Genomic DNA, 21625 nt, shown 5'->3' on the forward strand with positions numbered 1-21625 from the left:
CATATAAGAAATGAATCACCAGTCCAGGTTCAATGCAGGATACAGGATGCTTGGAGCTGGTGCACTGGGATGACCCAGAGGGATGGTATGGGGAGGGAGGTGGGAGGGGAGTTCAGGATTGGGAGCATGTGTACACCTGTGGCGGATTCATGCTGATGTATGGCAAAACCAATACAATATTGTAAAGTAATTAGCCTCCAATTAAAAAAAAAAAAAAGCCTTGCTTTTCTTTTCTCTGCAGGTCAGTACTTCAATCAGACTTTTGCCAGCATGGACACACTTGGGATTTCATTGTTTCTCCTCTGAGATCTCTACACTCCCCTCTTAAACACAGTGTGTTCATCTATCAGTTGTGTCATGGTCCCTCATCACTCTGAGACTCTGATCTTTTTCCTTGCTGGGATCTTTATGTCCTGGAGTGGCCAACTTCACCCAGTCTACTATTTGCTTTCTGGCTAAACAGATTCTGCCGCATACTCCTCAGTAATTCTTATTCCTTCACTTACCTGAAAACCTTTGATCAGGTTTACCATGTCAATTCCTAACTCCTGGTCACTTAACTCAACTTGCTCTGCTAGTTATCCTGTGCTGCAGAGGACTTTTATGGGAAGTTGCAGAGCTGGGCAGTTCTAGTCGATAGAGACTCATGCTGGCCCTTGCTGATGGATCGCTCACCTCTCACTGATTTCTTCCTTCCATACTGCCCAGAGTACTTATTACAGATCTGCTCCTCTCTCCTCATGGTCTCTGTTCCAAGTCATTTCTCTTATCCATAGATGACCAATCTCTTGCTATATGGGCTGCATATATACTTTTAGCTTCATTTATCTTATCTCAGAGGAAGAGGGTTCTCCCCTCTCTAAAGCAAACTTCATTTGAAATCAGATCACTTCACATTACTCTTCTCTAGGATTTCACTTCCATAATTATCCATAAGTACTCTTTCATTCACAAGCATTTTCAACTTCACACTCTCCATGGCCTCCTTCTCTTCTACTGAATGATAAACAACAACTTAACTTTAACTTTGTCATCACTTATAGTCCCCATTTAAAAAGCCTGTATTTACTTTTGCTCAATACCCAACTTCGTGGGCTTTCCTGGTAACAGTCGGTAAAGAATCTGCCTGCAAAGCAGGAGACCTGGATTCAATCTCTGGGTCAGGAAGATCCCCTGGAGGAGGGCATGGCAACCCACTCCAATATTCTTACCTTCAGAATCTCATGGACAGAGGTGCCTGGTGGGCTATGGTCCACAGGGTCGCAAGAGTCGGACATAACTTAATGACTACACCACCACCATTACCAGCTTTGGGACCTGTGGTCTTTGCCCACTTTCTCTCCTTATTGTCATATGTTCTGGCCCCTACCTCTATCACTCTACTAAAATAGCTCTTGCTCAACAGTGTTACCCTTTCTTCTTCATAATATCTGCTAATGTTATTTATTCCTTACTTCTATAAATTCTTCTTGTGGCTTCTATAATCCAAAGCTTTTCTAGTTTTCTTCCAGCTTCTCAGACTGTTCTCTTTCTAAGTCTTCTGCAAATTCCTCTTCCTTTACTTCTTCCTTACTGTGGGTAGTCCTCAAAGTTCTGTATTCAGTCCTTTGCTCTTCTTTCCACTTGTCTTTCACATTCATTTATTTATATCCTCCAGACTTCAGCCAACACCTTTGTACTATCAATACTATCTTCTATTCCTTCTACTTTTTTCAACCCTGATTTGTATACAAATCATTTATGTTTATTTTCTAACTACCTACTGGGCTTCCCTGGTGGCTCAGACAGTAAAGAATCTGCCTGAAATGCAGGAAACTCGGGTTCAATCCCTGGGTCGGGAAGAACCTCTGGAGAAGGGAATGGCAACCCACTCCTGTCTTCTTGCCTGGAGAATTCCATAGACAGAGGAACCTGGCAGGCTGAAGTCCATGGGGAACTGATGCTGATGCTCTAGTACTTTGGCCACCTGATGGAAAGAACTGACTCACTTGAAAAGACCCTGATGCTGGGAAAGATTGAAGGCGGGAGGAGAAGGGGGTGACAGAGGATGAGATGGTTGGATGGAATCACCAACTCAATGGACATGAGTTTGAGCAAACTCTGGGAGATGGTGAAGGACAGGGAAGCCAGCTGTGCTGCAGTCCATGGGGTTGCAAAGAGTTAGATACTACTTAGTGACTGAACAATGACTATGTACTGGCTCAGCAGTAAAGAATCCACCTGCAATGCAGGAGACATAAGAGACGTGAGTTAGATCCCTGGGTTGGGAAGATCCCCTGGAAATCCACTTCAGTATTCTTGCCTGAAAAATCCCTCAGACAGAGGAGCTTGGTGGACTACAGTCTGTGGGGTCACAAAAGGATTGGACAAGACTTAGCGACTGAGAACAGCATGGCAACAACCTACTATCTGAAGCTGATCTCATTATATTCTGCAAAGAAGTCCCATCCATCAGTCCATTTCTATCGGTTCTGCTGTTATGCATTGAATCTCTTCTCCTAAAAAAGATATGTTGCAGCCCTCAGAATGTGACCTTATTTGGAAACAGGATCTTTACAGAAGTAATCAAGTTAAAATGAGGTCATTAGGTCAGGCTTATAGATTTATATGACTGGTGTCTTTATGGAAAGAGGAAATTCAGGCACAGAGACAGACATACACAGGGGAAATACCATGTGAACAGGAAGAGATTGAGCTGATGCATCTTCAAGCCAAGGAATACTGAAGATGGCCAGCAAACCATCAGAAGCTGGAGAAGTATGAAACAGATTTTTCTCAGAGGTCTCAGAAGAAACCAACCCTGCCAGAGCCTTTATCTCAGATTTATAGGCTCCAGAAATGTGAGACAATAAATTTCTGTTGTTTACGCCACTTGGTTTGTGGTACTTGTTATAGCAGCTCTAGCGAACTAATACAGTCACCAACCTTCTATTCTCCCAGGTTAGAAAACCTAGGCTCATTCTGAGTTCTTTCCTTTCTTCATCATCTACATCCAATCTGGCATCCAAGATTTTAGTTTATTTCCCCCCAAATGACTCTTGGCATCTTCAATCTCATACTCTCTGTTTTTTCCTTCTACCATTTTCTCAGTTCCTGTTACCTTCACTAGTCCCAATCTTTATCATTTTATATCTCAATTCCTATAAAAGTCTCTGGCTTATCTTTCTCAATCCAAAATTATCTCCTAAAATATGTAATTCATGTTGGTTTTATCATACAAATGCCATGATTGAGAGACATGCTTATAGTGACATTGCCTACTATACTAAGCTTGGCATTCATGGTCCCCCATGGTTTAGACCCATCTTGCCCACTCAATCGTTTATACCCTTATTACATATCATCTTTATTTCCCTCTTTAAGCTCTACTCCTTTGCCTTTTCCCTCTCTGCATCAAGATGCGTTTTTACTTTTTTTGCCTTTCATCCAAACTTGTTCACTTTCAAGGCCTTAATCAATTTTCACTGATGGCGACTACTCTGGCCCACACTAATATCTCTTGCCCTTGCTGCATTCTAATCAGTATCTTCCAGGTCAGCACAAAGTGGTATTTCTTACATTTTATGTGTATTTACATATATTACATCTTTATACCTATCAGCTTTTATGACATAATGCTTGTTAATTAAATGATCAACTCCTAAAGTGAGAATAATGGGATGGATGGAGGAGCCTGGTAGGCTGCAGTCCACAGGGTTGCTAAGAGTCGGACAAGACTGAGCGACTTCACTTTCACTTTTCACTTTCATGCATTGGAGAAGGAAATGGCAACCCACTCCAGTGTTCTTGCCTGGAGAATCCCAGGGACAGAGGAGCCTGGTAGGAGGCTGTCTGTGGGGTCGCATAGAGTTGGACATGACTGAAGCAACTTAGCAGCAGCAGCAGCAGGAGGAGGAGAAAAGGAAGGAGATTGGATGCCAACTGAAGAGAAAACTTTGGCTAGAACAATGGAGAATTAGTCTAAGTCAATGTTTTCTGAATGAACTTCCTGGACCATGATCATAGAAATCATTCAGGATGCTTGATAAAATTTAGATTCCCCAAACTCTATTACAGACCTATTGAATCAGACTCTGCAGCCCAGAAGTCTGAATTTTAAAAGGTTGCCCAATGATTTATATATGTATGTGTGGGTGTGTATATATATATATACATATATATATACACACCCACACACACACACCCCAAATCTGAAAACCAGCAGTTTAAGTGAAGAAAGCAGAAGATACATTCTGAAAGGGAATAGCTATTATGTTTACTGAGTACATGTACTTTCCATCATGGCTAACAATAGAATGAAATAGTTTCACACTATTATGATTTGCTTTGATGTGATTCTCCCTCTTCAACACATTGCTCTGAGCACAGCAGTCCTTTCTTCCATGGCAAGAATATTTCCAGTTCTGAATCACAAATAGAGGTTAGCTAGCATAGAGAATCTCACAGAATAGAAATTTCATGGCACTTCAAGCAAAGGTAACAGACTGCTAGCTTTGACTCATACTTTCATTGGGAAATAAATATAACTAAAAGCGTGCTCTAGGCTCCTGAAATTCAAGTTTGGTAGCATGGAGAGGGAGGAAAAAAGCCTTTGAGATCTAGTTGTTTAAGCTTTTAATTGGAGCCAAGCAATAACTAAAACATGCAGCTGATTGAGATAAAAATGGAGGCCCTGCTCATTGGCTCTTACTGAGCAGGATTTCTGCAGTTGAGTACTATAGACATGTGATAACAAAATTAGATACGATCGAGGGGAAGAAAAATGCACAAAAGTCCTTGAATTAAAATGAATTGAAACCTTCTGGGAGAAAAGCTATTTGGTAAGCTCCATTAAGTCTATTGTAGATAGCTTTATTTGACAAAGCAGCATCCTGGCATGTGGAACAGGAAGGAAAATAGCTATAAGATGATCTGTCAGGGAGTTTCCAGTCTCTAAACGAATAAGATTCTGTGCAGTAGCCAATACAGCTTTTAACTCAAAAGAGATATAGAGCAAAATGCAATTATATAACCCTAGTAAGTACATTCAATCTGAATCTCCCATATACCCCTCTCTTCCCCAAATAACTCCTCAAACTCAGCAATTTATCAATTGGATGCTCAAACTTATGGCTGCATTCATTTCAGGGTAACAGTGGATTAACACTGTATACAATACTACACACATTGAGGTAGAGGCAATCCTACAAGTCAAAGATTAATCAGCTATAAAATATCTCAGTTAAACACTTAGATCATTTGAATAGTTCAATTATTATTACATTTTTCAGTTTATTCTGGCTATAAGTTTATAGTATGTGTTTGCAGTTATTAGTTCCCTGTTCTGAAAATGTTACTTATCCACTGATTGTGAAGGGTTTATTTAATATACATGGACACTCATATGTTTAGGGATCTAACATATGGCAAAAATAAAGGAGATTCAGATGTAACAGCTAATGAATGCTTTAAAAACAGTCTGAATGTTGATTTTTTTTTCCTAACAAGTGAAGATTCTGGGATCGCGCAAGTGGCTAAAGCTGCTCACTTCAATATGCAAACACCAATAAATTCTAATTTGCATTGTAATCTATCTGTTTTCTGTCTCTCACACAGACACACAGACATACACATAGTAGGGGCGGTATACTACCATATCTCCAATGTCTAGCACAGTTCTTGGAATGTAATGGCTAATAAAGGAATGAAGGAATTCACTTAACCATTACAAAATCTATATTAAGATGTTTTTTATAATGTATTTCTTATAAACATGGAAGCTGAGGCTCACTGAGGAAGAAGTCCTTCCTAGGTCAAGATAGGCAGAGCTGGGATTAGAACTCCCTGTGCTCTAACTTTAGTCCAGTGTCCTGTCTACTGTTTCTACAGAGTGCTAAGATTATCTAGAATGGTCTACCTGAAGACACTGGTCTTTTAGCTGAGATTTTAGTTTCTCCCATAGCAATCCCCCCTCCAAGACGGTTTGTTATGAAATTGAAGGGTGCTCTTGCTATACTGTTCACCGGGTTTGCCATTTGAGTTCCTCTGGGGACTTATACCATGGCCATCACCTTGCAGTGAGGGCCTGACTAGATTAGGTAAAAGCAAAAACCTTTACCCAGACAGCTGTTTGTAGACCCTTGTTTGGTTTCTGATAAGCCTCCAAGTAACCACAATGGAAAGCAGTGGATAGGCAGACTCATACATTATAGATATTTCTGTTTAGTTTGCAGATTGTTTCTTTAACTCTGTGAGTTTTAAACAGAAATATTTAATTTTATGCAGATACATTTATCAAAAATATCTTTTATGATTTCTATCTTTGGAGATCTTCAACCCAAATTATATAACCAACTCCTACATTTTCCAAAGTTTCTTTTGCTACATATAGATTTTGTCATTTGAATCTTCAATCCATTTGTTATTAATTTTGGTGTAAAGTATAAGTGATGTAGATATCTAATTATTTTTCCTAAAAGTTCAGCTATTTATATGTAAACCATCTTATGGTTTCTACTGTAGAACATATAAATCCAGGTCAAATATAGAACAAAGATGCCTAAATACCCAGTGCTCCTAGGATAAAAAGTTTACTTTTAATGCTGGAAAATTGGGGTAAATTAAGACTACAAAAAGTCCTGTAGCCACATAGTTGACATTCAGCCAGTGTGTACTTATATGGCCTCACAGATTGTTTTTAGCTGGTTCCAGTCTGATGGGTTTGTGCCCATACCTTACCAGTTGTTTTAAAGCATCATCCCTTTCAGTAGGTGTTAGTTAAATAAAGCAAAGCAGAATTTTCTTTACCTGATTCTTCAGTTTCTTTTGTCTCTGTTGTTTCTTCTATTTCATCATCAGACATCTCCATTTCTTCTTCTCGCCTGATTCCCATTAATTCATCATTATGTATGTTGCGAATTTCCTAAGGTTAAAAGGCATGCTTTTTAGGTGGGAAAGCCTTGAAAATGTTGAGGAAATAAACAGAATTAAGGACAAGGGAAAGTGGGGTCTTTTTAAATGGGTAACAACACTTCAGAGTGGTCTTAAGGCAGAGGCAAAGGGGCATGTTGAGGCTGAGGACAGTCTCAATAGACAAAGCAAACTTTGTGCACTCTGCCCTGCATAGGCTCTCCTTCTATAACCAGAGCTCTAGCAGCAGACGATTCTTGTATCCCTCCCATTTTAGACAGTACTGTTGACCGCAAAACACCTTCCATCTCTTACTCACATGGATTTCTGGACTTTCCCTAAAGGTTCTGCCATGTTCACCTTCCCATGTCAAATCCTTTGATTTCACTGCCTTCCATCCTCTTTCCTCTCCCCTTATACTCTTACTCAACACAACTTTTAATCAAACATTTGCAGGTTTAGTAGTTTAGAGTGACAAATGAGCTGTTAGGACTGAACTCCTACCAGATCAACCCTTCCCTGGATAATAACAACAACAAAAAACCAAACCAATTCCCTAACTACTTGATGGCACTAGAGGATGAACAAAAGCAGGTACATTCTGAAGAAGAGTTGACTCTTGGAAGAAGGATGTGGGTCTTCCAGTTTTAAAGGGACTTGTACTTTGAGAGCAGACTACAGCTAGAACCTCACAGGGTGGCTAACTTTTAAACAGAAAATCCACAGGCTTTATATCCTAAAATAGAGAGAGTTCAGGGCACTACTCGACAGCCACTGCAAAGTAAGGATGGGATCCCAGAAAGTAGTCAGCCAAAGAGAGAGGAATCCGAATTCTGTGTATAAAAACTGTTCAAATTCTTCATGATCCCTGAACCATGAAAGCACACAGCAGATTCCAAACTACACAGCTAAGGCGAAAAACTCAGCTGAGATTTGAGTTGCCATCAAAGACAGACAATTTCTAGTTTATATTCAATGAAGTAAATTGACCACTAAAACAAAAGAAAATAAAATCAACAATCTTTAAAAGAATATAAGAGAATCCAAAGACTTAAAAGCAAAATATTCACAATCAGCAGGTAAAACCCTTAATTAATGGACATACCTGCAAGAACTTTCTTTCAGAAACAGTAAAAGCCAGAAGTTAGGGAAACAAGTCTTAAAAGTGCAAAGTGCAAGAAGAAATAAAAAATATCTATTTATTCAGAATTCTACATTCAGAGAAAGATTTTTTAAAGACTAGAGATGACATTTAATATATTTTCAGACAAATGTAAATGTATTTGTCACTCAAAGACTTGCACTAGAAGAAAAGTTGAAGAAAGTTCTTCAGGCTGAAGGGACGTGCTACCGGATGTAAACAGATCCGGTATGAATAACAATGGATGATTGAGATAATATTGGAAAAGTCACTTTTTCAAAAAATTCATGTGTGAGAACTCTATTTTTGAACAGCTTGCAATCATTTAGAGGCCACTTGATGCCTGTCAGGGGCTCCTCTACACTAAGCTGAGAAATCTTTGCCTAGGTTAGCCCCAGTTGGGCCATAATACAGGAAATGTCCAAAGCTGTCTGGTGAAAATTGCCTCCATTTAGGGAGATTATAAATATTTCAAATGGATTTCTTAATAATTAATGCTACAGTTAATCACTACTTCAACTAATATTCTCCTTTCTCCCTTTTCATTCCTTTTATCAGGAAAACATTTCTATATCAAGGTAAGTTTACACTAAATATAAATAAAAGGACCTATTAAAAAGGAGCTATTCAGTATTATCACTAATAGCTAAGAAGTAATGGGAAAAAAAAAACAGAAAAAAATAGAAATATTAACACAGGATCTTCCATGTGCTGCAGGGGCATTACTTAAAATAGAAGAAAATAATGACTTGCTTGAGAAAAAATGAACTTTAGAGGATTGTGTCAAGAGAGAGATTTACTATGTCTTATTCAAACTCATTGCACAGAGAACAGTAACAGAATTGCTCATTTCTAAGAATTCATTCTATCTCAGGAGGCTGGATTTCAGTTATCAAAGAGCTGTTACTGGAAAGGTGATCACAATGAGGTTTGACACTGGCAAATTCGAATATTGTACAACTTACTTCATCAGGAAAAGTCATGGCTCTCCTAGGTGCCTAACAAAAATGTAGACTGTCAGAGGGTATAAGCAGAGATTAACTTTCAATTCACAGACAAGTTGTCTAACTCTGGGGAAGTTATTGTGCTTCTCTGAAGACTAAATTGTACTCTTTCTAGGGCAATGTCCCAGGGCTGGAAGACCTAACTGATAGCTAAAACATGCCCTGCAGCTGCTCAGCATCTGCAAAGCATCTTTTCTGCTTACAGCTGGGCAAGAAAGTGTAATCTCTTCTTAGAAGTATAAACTGTTCAATAACTAAGTGATACAGCTTATCTAGAGATCTTTCCCAACTTCAAAAAATCCCTAGAAAAATAATGGACCTAAGGGCAAATTTTACCTCAATGCCTCAAAATACTTCAAAAACAAGAATTACCAGTTCCTTAAGCTGATAATGAAAGGGGAAGAAAAACTAAGGAGAAGCTTGCTCTCAGATAGATATTCAGCCAGACAGGCAAAGTGGTGAAGCGTACCACCCTCTAACCACTAGCCAATCCTTCTTAGCTACACAGAAACTAAGGCCCATATCATTACTTTTCTATAAATATAAATAAGCAAAGAGAACAATAGCAGTTATAGGGCACCAGACGACAGTAAACATAGGGACAGCATTCAGTAAATGACACCACCTGTAAGTAAAGTAAATGAGATTTTAATACTTTGAAAACCTTACCATTAAAGCACTTGATATCTAAGATGCCTATTTTCTATATTCTCTGATAGATCAAAAAAGCTCTACTTTTGGAATCAAGCCCTAACGAATACCTTCAGAGTGAAGAACTGAAGGGTGGCATTTACCTAAGGAAGGCACTCTACCTAGTGTGGACACAGGAGCAGGCAGCAGGAGGACTTTGAGTCACTGAAGTGTAGGCAGCAAGAGAAATAGCTGTCTCTTAGATTTGCCCCTTTTCCCATCCTGACTGTTGGATCACTGAAGCCAAATGAGTGGCCAATCCAAGGAATTTACACTTCTTCTAGTGAGTGAAAGTTGCTCAGTCATGCCCGACTCTTTGAGACACCATGGATTGTAGCCCACCAGGCTCCTCTGTCCATGGAATTCTCCAGGCAAGAATACTGGAGTGGTTCACCATTCCCTTCTCCAGGGGATCTTCCCTACCCAGGGTATCAAATCCAGGTTTCCTGCATTGCAGGCAGATTCTTTACCATCTGAGCCACCAGGGAAGCACAAATGAGTGGCAATGGCATGCAAAAACATTTTCCAGAAATTTTCATTTGTAAATGAAATTTACAAAATTTGTAAATGAAATCGACTGGGTCACATCACTGATAGAGTACATCAAAAAAGGTAAGACAGCCCTCCTAAGGTTTTTACACCACTTTGTTGCCCATAGTACACCTGCGATATTTTTATTTAAACAGTGAACTGTTAGTGACTTTTCAAAATGCATTATGATGCTTTTGAGTCTATTCTGTGCTCAGTCGCTCAACTGTGGCCAACTCTTTGTGACCCCATGGACTGTAGCCCACCAGGCTCCTCTGTCCATGGAATTTTCCAGGCAAGAATCCTGGAGTGGGTTGCCATTTCCTTCTCCATGTGGCAACTTTTTGTGGAGCTTAGATATTCACATACTGCTCCACAACGGAGGACAAAGCATTTTCAACATAGAATAAAACAAAAACCCTAGACAGAGGAAAATGCATGAAAAGAATCATCTTGGTACCAACTGACATTTTTGATTTATCATAAAGTAGGCAAATCATAAATCAGTGAACATTAATTATCTAACTATATAGTTTCTAAGAAATTTATGTGGACTTAAATTCATCTTACTCATGTTTTTTGACAGGAATGTAACTATAAGAAAAGCAAAGTTCCTTATGAATTGCATTACAAAATTGTACTTACCCAGACTTTGAACATTAATAGTAGTGGCAAAAGGGCAGATGAGAGGGAGATAACTCCTATGCATATGTAGAAATTTGATTCTGAGATATCGTTCAAGCCAATCAACCAAAGCACAAACACAGGCTCTTAATCAATGTCTATTGTATGCTACATAATGGAAATACAAATTTGGTTGATCCAAATTTTGTTGGTATGTGGTTTGATAGCTGAAAGCAAAAGCTAGTGTTAGTGCAAACGGGTCCTAAAACGAGGGTATGCAGATGACTTGAACATTTATCTGCAACCAGGTCTTCAGAGTTTGGAATGATTTTAGCAATCACAGTATTTCACTTCACGAGGATGCTATTAATAGTATGTAATCACCATGTCCCTTTTCTCTGGTCCAGTGATATAAAATCTCACATCAGGGAGAATGCAAGGGAGTATCTTCCAGTGCCTACCACTATGGCTCTAGCTTCTTATATATTAATACCACCCAACTTGTAATGTAGGCCAAGATCTCAGTAAGAGAAATACACAGGTTTTCAATGATTTCATAGAAAAAGGGTTCCCACAACACTCAGAACTGTCAGTAAAGTCACTGAAGATGCTAACTTTTATTAAGGGGAGGGACTTCAGCCTTCTCTTATTTTATTACCTTTTCAAATTATATCAGCAGAAGCCTCACACACATAAATCAGGAAAGTAAACCAATGAAAAAGACTCATTATCAAACTAGTCTGCCTGGTAGATGCTGCCAGAGTGAGTGCCTTAGCTCCCTGAAAGTGGGGACTTTTTCTTCTTACTCTGTACCTTCTCTCACTAGAGTGAGACAGTGTTGGCTGCTGGAAGGAGGATGACAATGAGACAAAGAACAGGCACTCTGTGACATGAGGAGGTCACCCGCTGGTTTATTCCCCAAGGCAACTGGTAGAAAAGGTTCAGACTCTTCTACCTTGATGAAACCCCTAGCTTAGGAGTTGTAGCTTTGATGCCTACATCAAGAAAAAGCCAGTTTAGTTGATTAAGTCACTGAGATGCTCTGATTCTCTGTGGGGTTATAAGAGGCAGCCCTGATTTAAGAGGACAGTTCTGTCACTTTCTACAGGATACTGACTTCTAGTCCTCAGCATTGCCTGTCATCAAGTGAAAGTACACAGAGGTGAAAACAAATTTAATGCCATGATTTAAAAAGGCACCAATATAAAGCAGAAGAAATCTTTTAGGTTTAGGGAATACAATGCTAGAGCAAGGCCATGAGCTATGTTCCACTGTCAGTAGTTTTACTTATAAAGATTGCAGTATTCAAGGTAGACCTTAATTTAGTCCAATCCAACAGGCAGGAAGCATTTTTCTAGGTTTTTACAAAGTCTACAAGGCACGTCACCAAACATGTAGTAAGTCATGCCGGCCGTGTCCTTATCACTGTGTTAAGCAAGCTCTGCTGCAATACTAGGTGACAGGGTGTGTAACTCTCAGCTCTCCACAGCCCCAGAGAAGTGGCCAGCTCACTAGCATAGCTCAGTTTATTGAAGAGGTAACTAAACTCAAGCATATGGCCACCAGGGGCTTCCCAGGTGGTTCAGTGGTAAAGATTCTGCCTGCCAATGCAGGAAACATAAGAGATGAGGGTTCAATCCCTTAGTCAGGAAGATCCCCTGGAGAAGGAAATGGCAACCCACTCCAATATTCTTATCTGGAAAATTCCATGGACAGAGGAGCCTGGCGGGCTATGGTTCATGGGGTCACAAAGAGTCAGACATGACTGAGAGACTGCACATGCATGCATGCATATAGCCACCAGATATGTGGGCTTGCTATAACTACAGAGAGCCTTGATGAATAGTATTAATGGAGACCATTTTTGCAAATTTGCTTACGAAAGGGTTGTGGGCTAGGTGAGTCAGTGCTCCAACAAGAGGCGCCACTCCTATGAAAAAGGAAATAGTGTATAGGGTAGGGTTTTCTGTAATGGGCGGGGCACTTCAGACAGCCTGTTCCAACCCCTAAAAAGGATACGCAGGTATGTGTTTCGAAGGGAAGGTAGAGACTAGTATGGCTTTTCTGCAACGGGAAGACATACTGAGCATTTTTCTCTCAATTTTTATTTTTATGAATTATTTCAACCAAAGATTTTGGCTACTTGAAATTTAGGTGCTAAACTCCAACCCTCCCCTTGATCACTTTTTAAAAACTTTTTAGCTCACTGAGGACAAAGACCACCTTATTCTGCTTTGCCTGTCATACTACCTGAGACAGAGAATGTGTTCAGTACACATTTGAATTGAAATGTTGAATTTTGTTTGTTGGGCTCCACAACATGAGGTAGCTCTAGCATTCTAAAACCATTTTGTGCTACAGTAAGACAATCACTTCCTTTTTTGACCCTAATTATCATTTTTTATACAATTACAAACTTTCTGGATTTGTATGACTCTAGCCCTGGGATTTCTTTGGAAGGACTGATGCTAAAGCTGAAACTCCAGTACTTTGGCCACCTCACGGGAAGAGTTGACTCATTGGAAAAGACTCTGATGCTGGGAGGGATTGGGGGCAGGAGGAGAAGCGGACGACAGAGGATGAGATGGCTGGATGGCATCACCAACTCGATGGACGTGAGTTTGAGCGAACTCCAGGAGATGGTGATGGACAGGGAGGCCTGCCGTGCTGCGATTCATGGGGTCACAAAGAGTTGGACACGACTGAGCACAAGTCGTGTCACTTGAGCACAAGCAGAGAGGTGTGTGTCCATCTTAATTTGAAATCAGAGTCCTCTGTTACCTTTAAAGCTGCCACCTATAATGATGGCTGAGCAGGTTTGATAAAAGAAGCTCAGAAATTTCAGTGCTCCAATGTACCACCAGGCAGCTTTTAGCTTTAATTGTCAAGATGCTCTAATAAATGTAAGACAGCCCTAATATCACTACCACTAGACACACAGGTCAGTAATTATTGTTGTACCCAAGACTAGCTAGCTTAGAGAAGTAAACTTTTAATTATTGCAGCTACATTTTCACTACTAAGGTTTCCATCCAGAAGAATGCATTCAAGACAACACGTGCACATTTATTACCTTTTGGCAGCAGGCGGTCAGGACACAGCGACAGGCTACAGAACTTGTCTCGGTATTTCATTAGGGGCTTGTTGTGGCCAGGGGAGCTTGGCACTATTTAATTCTAGCTAAACTCCAAATCAATAACTTGTTAAAGAAAGAAACTGTCCCCCTGAGGGGCTACCAGAGTAAAAAGTTACTAACCTCAGCTTGTTTGCACCAAACGCTGATGTTTTTACGCTGGGCTTTTGTGAAGTGGTCCCAAGCCTTTTGTTTGGAGGCGGAATGGTAGACGGCTACTATCTGCTCAACTGCAGCGTCAGATCAACAGTTGAATCAGCCAGAGTATCACCCAGGGATGGCAAAAGCGAGGAGAAAAGAAATAAGAGAAGCATCAGCTTGGTGTGTCTCCTACGACACTACTTGACTAGAGTTGTGCTTAAGAAAAAAAAAAAAAAAGGCTACGTGTGTTGGGGTACCATGAGTTTAAAGAGGACTCAAAGGCAAAGATATCAGTATACATCAGTAGAACTCTAGAAGATTTGGGGTGAAAGGGTGAATAAAGCTTTAATACAGGCAGTGTGTATTCATTCAGGCAGGAGTCATGGTGAATGTGGTTTAGCGCTACTGACCCAGTACAGCATGAGAGCAAGCAGTGAACTATACCAACTCCTTGTGACCATTGGTTTCTTTCATAAACTAGCCCTTCAGAATGAGCCTGAATGCTGCATTTCAACGGACTCTATCCTCTTACTATTCTGAGGTATGTCTAACCAGAAGCAACAAATCAAAACCTAAAGTGGATGGGACCTATTTTAAGTCTACTTAGATAGGCTTGTTGGCTGGAGAAATACAAGTATTATGTAAGAATACTGTGTAAGTGCAGTCCTACAAAATATTTTTCAGGGTCGCTTAAAATGTCAAATGAGGAAATGTGTACAAATATTCCAGGGCTTTATTGCAATTGGTTCAAGAGAGGGAAAACAGTCATGACTATTTTTCTGGGAAAAGAGAAGGACAAGATCCTCTGCCTGGCTGGGTGTTCACAGTAAGAAAATTCAGAGGTATTATTTCTTTCTTTGCAGCCCTATTGTTAGCTTGTTTACTAATGATTTAAGGACTTACATTCCCATGAGGCTTGCTACTCTCTTTTCCCATTTATTCTGAAGTCTAAAAAACATATGCTTTCTCCTCCCAGATTCTATGACCATAGGACTTTCAGAATAAAAATGAAAAATGAAACAACTCCTCCTTAATCCTGTTTATGTGTAAGTCAAGTATGGGAAGTCAAATATGAGAAGACTAGGCCATGATTGTTTAAAACCAAAGTCATAAAACCGTACCCTCATTCCTAATGTGAATACAGCTTCTCAGTCAAAAGAGAAGAGTGCATAGTTTTATAATATGGGGAACTAAAACCATTATTTGAGAGTTTTTCTGCCCTGTCTCATTTAAGAGACCTTAGATGGGTTTGGTGTGGTACTAATTTTTGAAAATGGCTATTTCAGTGGCTTCCCAGGATGTCCTGACATCAGTAAAGGAAATGTCAAAGGAAACTAAAGATAAAAGGTAGAAGTAGCAAATTTGGCTTTTATTCAATTACCTCAGAAAGTATAATTACAATTTATCCCTAAAATGGAGTACCTGAAAAGCATATTACACAATAATAATGAGGCAAATCTGAAGCTAAGAAGCTTACAAATCCTGATGCTACATCCTAACTTCAGCAGTGAAATTCTGAGTTTTCCACTGGAGCCTGAGGCTGCTTGTAACTTACTTTGAGAACCAGGGAAAGTAAAAGCACAAGCCTATTGTCTAAGTATCAGTGTTTCTAAGGAGCTGAAGTAGATACTCCAGAGAAAATGAACATGGGAAGTGGACATATGATTCCTGTGAAACTGGAGCTTGGGCATTTGGCAATATAAGGAGAGCACAAGGCAGTGATGAAGAGGGCAGGGCTTCTTGACACAGGATGGCTCTCAAGGCCTGGTTCCTGTCTAGAGAGAGCAGTGCCTAAGAGAAGTGCCCTCTCATCCTTCCAGTAGAACTATGACTTCCACTCACATTGAATGAGAATCCCAGAAAGGGCCTGCTTGAACTTCTCCTTTGCTTCCTCCATGTCTTTCTCATGGGCAGCTTTCTCGTTCACCAGGCGACGGACGTGGCTGTTGGCCGACTGGATCATGGAGTAGAAGTTATTGGCACTGCGACGGTTTACCTCTCCTCGCTCAATCCAGGTGAGCAAGGTCTGCACAGCTTCTGAGAATTTGGAATCATCTGGAAAAAGAGGATTGATTTTTAGAGACATCGAATGTAACCAAATCTCCATCTATTTTCCCAACACACTGGCAAGGAGGCCACCATGGCTTTTTGGTGACAGTTGTAAAATGAGTCGCTGAGGGCAAGGAGCCATGCATACACGTGCGTGAACACACAGGCAGCCAGCAGGCGGATATACTGACAGAATGAAAGATTCCAAAACTAGTAAGATTGGTTGTAGTTAGTCTATGAAGAGTTTTCAGAACAAGAGTGTCTCTTCTTTCCTTAAACAAAGATTTCTTCATTGATATAGTTTTCACATATTGCAGTTTTTAATGCCTCTGTATGCATGTGTGTACTGTATAAATTAGTGGTGAGAGAACTTCAGAATTCCAACAATCTTATTTTTTAAGAAGCAATAAGAAAACTTGAGTCTTGAGTTTAACTTGAATTTGATGGTAACTTTATCCTGGATCCATGGAATCCATTGGATGGAGGCTTAAGAAAGAGTTAAATGGCTATTCTTTAGGTATAAACACTTATGTCTGACCTTTTTTAACATCACTCCTGCATCCAATCCTCAGCCCCAGGCCTTCCACTCAGTCCCAGTCACAATCTATTTTGATGTAATTTGTTCTATTTCAACATTTCTCCATATCCTGTTTCTCTTGCCTGAGGATACGTCCAAGTGGATTTCTACAGCTAGTTAAGAGTCACTCTCTGATGTTAAAATAGTAGCACTGCTCTTCCAAAGCCTCTGATTCAGCTTTCTGACATACCACTTACACATTCTGCTGTTAAAGGCTCCCGATAAGGAGAGTCCATTAGCATCCCATTGAAAGCCCACTGTAGGACTCTACATAGCTCCTGTCCAGGAACCCTTATATCCAGAGGAACCATCTCTTACCATAATGTGAACTTCTTGCCACTTGCATTTTTTAGTGCAGATATGTAATGGGAAGTCAGCCTTACCATTAGAGCAGCTTTTCATTTCCTTACTTATGTACTGGTCTTTATGTTGATGCTCAGTTTTTAAAAAATAATTGGCATATACTTGATGCATCAATGCTCACTTTTTGCATGAGGTCCATACAACGAGCAAATTCATTTTGTTAAGAAAAGTTCAAAGTGAGCTGTTTGGTCTTATGGAAGTAGGTAAATCTTGGACCTGGTGTCTGCTTTCAGCCTTTCCAGCTTTTCTAACCAACCCATTACTTCTGTGCCTCTACTTTTGACTCTGTTTTCTGCTTTTCTCTTACAGGAAGACAAATCAATCCAAACAAAGGATTTCTGTAATGTGTGGAGCCCTTAGGCTAAATGGTGCAAACAAATTTTGTGAATGAGACCTATTTGCAAAGTGGAATTAACAGCATCTTGCTAAGCCTAGAGCACAAGAATCAGGGAAAATTTATACTGTTAGAGCAGTGCTGGTGTCATCAGTAAGATCGATGGGACACTAGCCCTCATCCAATAAAATCAACCATATGAAAAAACTGGATTTGAGCTAACACAAGAGACTAGGCAGGGCAATTAAGATTAAATTAGCGAAATGGCTCTGAGAGTCAAGCAAAGGGAACAGGAATCAAAACTAAAGGGAAAGCAGTTTGATTTACCAATGTCTAAAAGTCTCTATAGTTACTGTGTGAAATAAATTGACCATTTTGTGATTCAAGAAATTCTTTTATTTGGTGGTAGCTAAAGTGAAAGTAAAAGTGAAGTCGCTCAGTTGTGTCCGACTCTTTGCGACCCACAAACTGTAGTCTACCAAGCTCCTCCGTCCATGGGATTCTCCAAGCAAGAATACTGGAGTGGGTTGTTATTTCCTTTTCCAGGGGATCTTCCCGACCCAGAGATTGAACCCAGGTCTCCCACATTGCAAGCAGACACTTTAACCTCTGTGCCACCAGGGTAATCTAAGGACATACACTGTCCTTAGATGCATGGCCCTCCAATTTTCATCTATAAAATGGAATTTTACCAGAGTTTCCTGAGGTCACGACAAGTTCTACCATCTTGATTTATTCTGATTTAGAATTCAAAGCTAACTTGCTATCCACAAGGAAAGGGGGTGGGGGTGCTTACAGGTCTCCAGTCATGGATCACAGCTAAAATTCTCTGATGTGGAAAAGTGGGAAAAACCTGTTTCTTCCTAATCACCTGATGTATGGAGAGAAAAAGTAACATCACTTGAAACAGTGAAGGATCAGAGACACAAGTGGGAGGGACAGATTCTTTGGCTCTTGAATTACTGGGTACACCTCTCTATCTGCAAGGCTTCAACACAAGAAATGCCTAGAATCTGTCAGTGGGAAATTCGAGGATAACTGCCAACAATACAAAGACATTTATTAAATTTCTCCAAAGAAGAGAGCTAATCACCAAGCTCAAATGTTTCACTTACCTTTTAGTTTTTCAGCAACAATGCTGCATTCATGGTCAGAATAGTGGACCACTGGAGGTGGGGATGGTGGGCGCAACCTTTCCTCTTCCATCCTTCTGCGGTGGCGTTCCTCTCTTGCTAGCATCCGTTGTTTGCATTCCCACTCATACAGATCATCTCGAGCCTGTGCAAAATCAACGTGAAGCCGGCCTGTGTCTTTTTTGTCAGTGCTAGAGCCCAGGCGAATGCGGTAACCTAAGTGCACAAGAGGGAGAGAGAGGAGCACAAGAGCAGCCCAGTGAGTGAGTGGCTTTCCAAGTTGCGTCCTTCAAATGCAATCGCAGTGGTTTCAGTTGGCCACATAACTCCAAATTCTCTCCCCAGTACTACAAGGGGAACACTACCCGCTTGGATTATACTCTCTGTCTCTGATAAAAGTTTATTATTTCATAGTTGGCGTCTGTGCTCAGTCGTGTCTCTTTGCGAGTCTATTGACTGTAACCCGCCAGGTTCCTCTGTCCATGAGATTTCCCAGGCAAGAATACTGGAGTGGGTTGCCATACTCACCTCCAGGCTCTTCCCAACCCAGGGATCGAACCCGGGTCTTCTGCATTGCAGGCAGATTCTTTACCCACTGAGCCACCTGGGAAGCCACATAAAATATAATATAGTCCAAGATTGCTCCATCTGCCACTTTACTTGTGACAGAGGGAGGCTCTGTGGGTAACAGTATCAAGAATAAGCCTTATATGGCACCATGGGCTGGGAAGAATGAAAAAGCTGGCTTCAAACTCTACTGTCTTTGGATAACTTCAACAGTGTCAGTCATACCACCAAAAAAACTTGATAAAATTTCAATGTATCAGGTTGACATTTCAATCCCCCATATTGTTTCCTAGACATAGTTGGTGATTCATAACCATTTGAGGGAGTGGGGTGGGAGGGTGCAGAATAGAAATGATGGAAAGTGGTATATTATCCAGCCGACATATAATTTGGAATCCTTACCCAAAAAAAGAGGTAGTGTGTTTATACTGGGCTTCCCTGGTGGCTCAGCAGTAAAGAATCTGCCTGCAATGCAGGAGACCGGGGTTCGATCCCTGGGTCAGGAAGACCCTCTGGAGGAGAAAATGGCAACCCACTCTAGTATTCTTGCCTGGGAAATCCCATGGACAGACAACCCTGGAGAGCTACAGACCATAGGGTCACAAAGAGTCAGACACGACTGAAGCAACTTAGCACGTGCATGCTTATAGTATACTGGTATGGGACTGGGATTCATAAAACCAGGATTCAAGTCCCCACCTCCATTTTTGGTCGCAGCTTTAGCACCCAAGTTAAATCTCTCAACAAAAAAAACTTTTTTAAATTACTGTTTTTATTAGCCTTTTAAGTTTCAAAAGCTTAGCTAGGTGCTTCCACACACATTTATCTCATTTCATTCTCAGCACAAGCTTGCAGAGTAACTCCTGCCTTAAACCACTAAAAATATGGACAAAATATATGAAACAATGGTTTTTAAGACTCTGGACATTAGGTATTGAAGACAGAGATCACTAAGAGACAAGAACCAAATGAAGTGATTACTGCGATTTCCCCAGCGTATTGCCTGGAGACAGAGGGGAACGCTCCAGCCCCTTTTCTAAGGGATTTTTGTTTGTTTAAATTTCTTTCTTTTACGATGTGGGAGAACAGCCATCCAATTCAGGCATTTTCTAGCACTTTTAAACTTTCAAGGAGCAGGTTCAAATTTAAAGGGAAAAATTAGTTGTTTTCACATCGGTGATTGCAATCTTCTTTCCTTTGGCAGCCATCAGAATGTTTCCAGGTGGCTGTTACCAGAGAGCTGATTTCAGTGTTTAGATGGATGCCTCCTGAGCAGCATGTCGTCTTTTATGTACAACTGTTCAGGGCTTTTCAAGACCTTTAAGTTCTTATTAAAATAGTCTATTGTGGAATGCTCTGTTATCATTGCTAAGTGCTGTTAAATCTCCAGGAGTTGGATTTTACAGCACTTAGCAAATGTAAAAAGAGCATTCTACATCTGCCTCCTCACTTCTCCTGTGTTACCAGCCTACTTTTTCCAACACTCATTACTTTTTCTTTGGCCTATTGCAATAGGTCGGAGAAGGCAATGGCACCCTACTCCAGTACTCTTGCCTGGAAAATCCCATGGACGGAGGAGCCTGGTATGCTGCAGTCCATGGGGTCACACAGAGTTGGACACGACTGAAGCAACTTAGCAGGAGCAGTTAGATACTAACTGGTGCTCAATGATTCTTTGATAAATGAATGTAAGACTTCATGCTAACCTTAGATTCATTCAGGGGAAGAACTAGGTTTTACCTGTTTTCTATCCTGCACAACATTTAGCACAATAGCTTACACAAAGAGACGTCCAACAAGTGCCTGTTACATGAATGAAGATTCTGTAGCACTTGGACCCAATTCTTCCAAACTGTTAACCCTTAGGCAAGGAAGTAGTTAATGGTTCTATGCCCTTTCCAATTACTTCATCTTCTGCCTTCAGTTTTATCTGTCCACTGCCCCATAATGAATAATAATTCAAGTTAAGTAAAAGATTGACCATGAAACTTTATCTTGAAACCACCCTAAAAAGCAAAGGGCTTCATTTTATAATATTTAAGAGTTGTTGTTCAGTTGCTCAGTTATGTCCAACTCTTTGCCACCCCATGGACTACAGCCCACCAGGCTACCCTGTCCTTCACTATCTCCTAGAGTTTGCTCAGATTCATGTCCACTGAGTCGGTGATGCTATCCAGCCATCTTATCCTCTGTCACACCCTTCTCTTCTTGCCTTCAATCTTTGCTAGCATCAGGATCTTTTCCAATGAGTTGGCTCTTCACATCAGGTGACCAAAGTATTGGAGCTTCCAGTTCCAATCACCTCAGTCTCCTCACCAGAAACAAGTGACTTTATGCAGACTAGTTCTTACTATCTCCACTCCAACTACCACAGTATATAAGCCACTATCAGTTCTGGATTAGACTGATACTATAGTTAGCTACCTAACCACCAGTCACCAGCATTCTCCATA

General features: G+C 40.5%; 1 protein-coding gene across 14 annotated transcripts in view; it reads right to left on the minus strand.

Annotated features, from left to right (window-relative positions):
- Positions 1–21625, minus strand: part of ENOX2 (ecto-NOX disulfide-thiol exchanger 2) — a 288002-nt gene that overhangs the window by 32143 nt on the left and 234234 nt on the right. For all 14 annotated transcript variants that reach the window (XM_059883750.1, XM_024988841.2, XM_024988840.2 and 11 more), the window contains 4 exons: positions 18588–18821; positions 15992–16204; positions 14132–14238; positions 6787–6901 (listed from right to left, as the gene is read on the minus strand). In XM_059883750.1, coding sequence (XP_059739733.1) covers positions 6787–6901; positions 14132–14238; positions 15992–16204; positions 18588–18821 — 669 coding nt within the window. The remainder of the gene's footprint in view (positions 1–6786; positions 6902–14131; positions 14239–15991; positions 16205–18587; positions 18822–21625) is intronic.

The sequence above is a fragment of the Bos taurus genome, chromosome X (assembly GCF_002263795.3).
Source record: "Bos taurus isolate L1 Dominette 01449 registration number 42190680 breed Hereford chromosome X, ARS-UCD2.0, whole genome shotgun sequence".
Taxonomy (NCBI): domain Eukaryota; kingdom Metazoa; phylum Chordata; class Mammalia; order Artiodactyla; family Bovidae; genus Bos; species Bos taurus.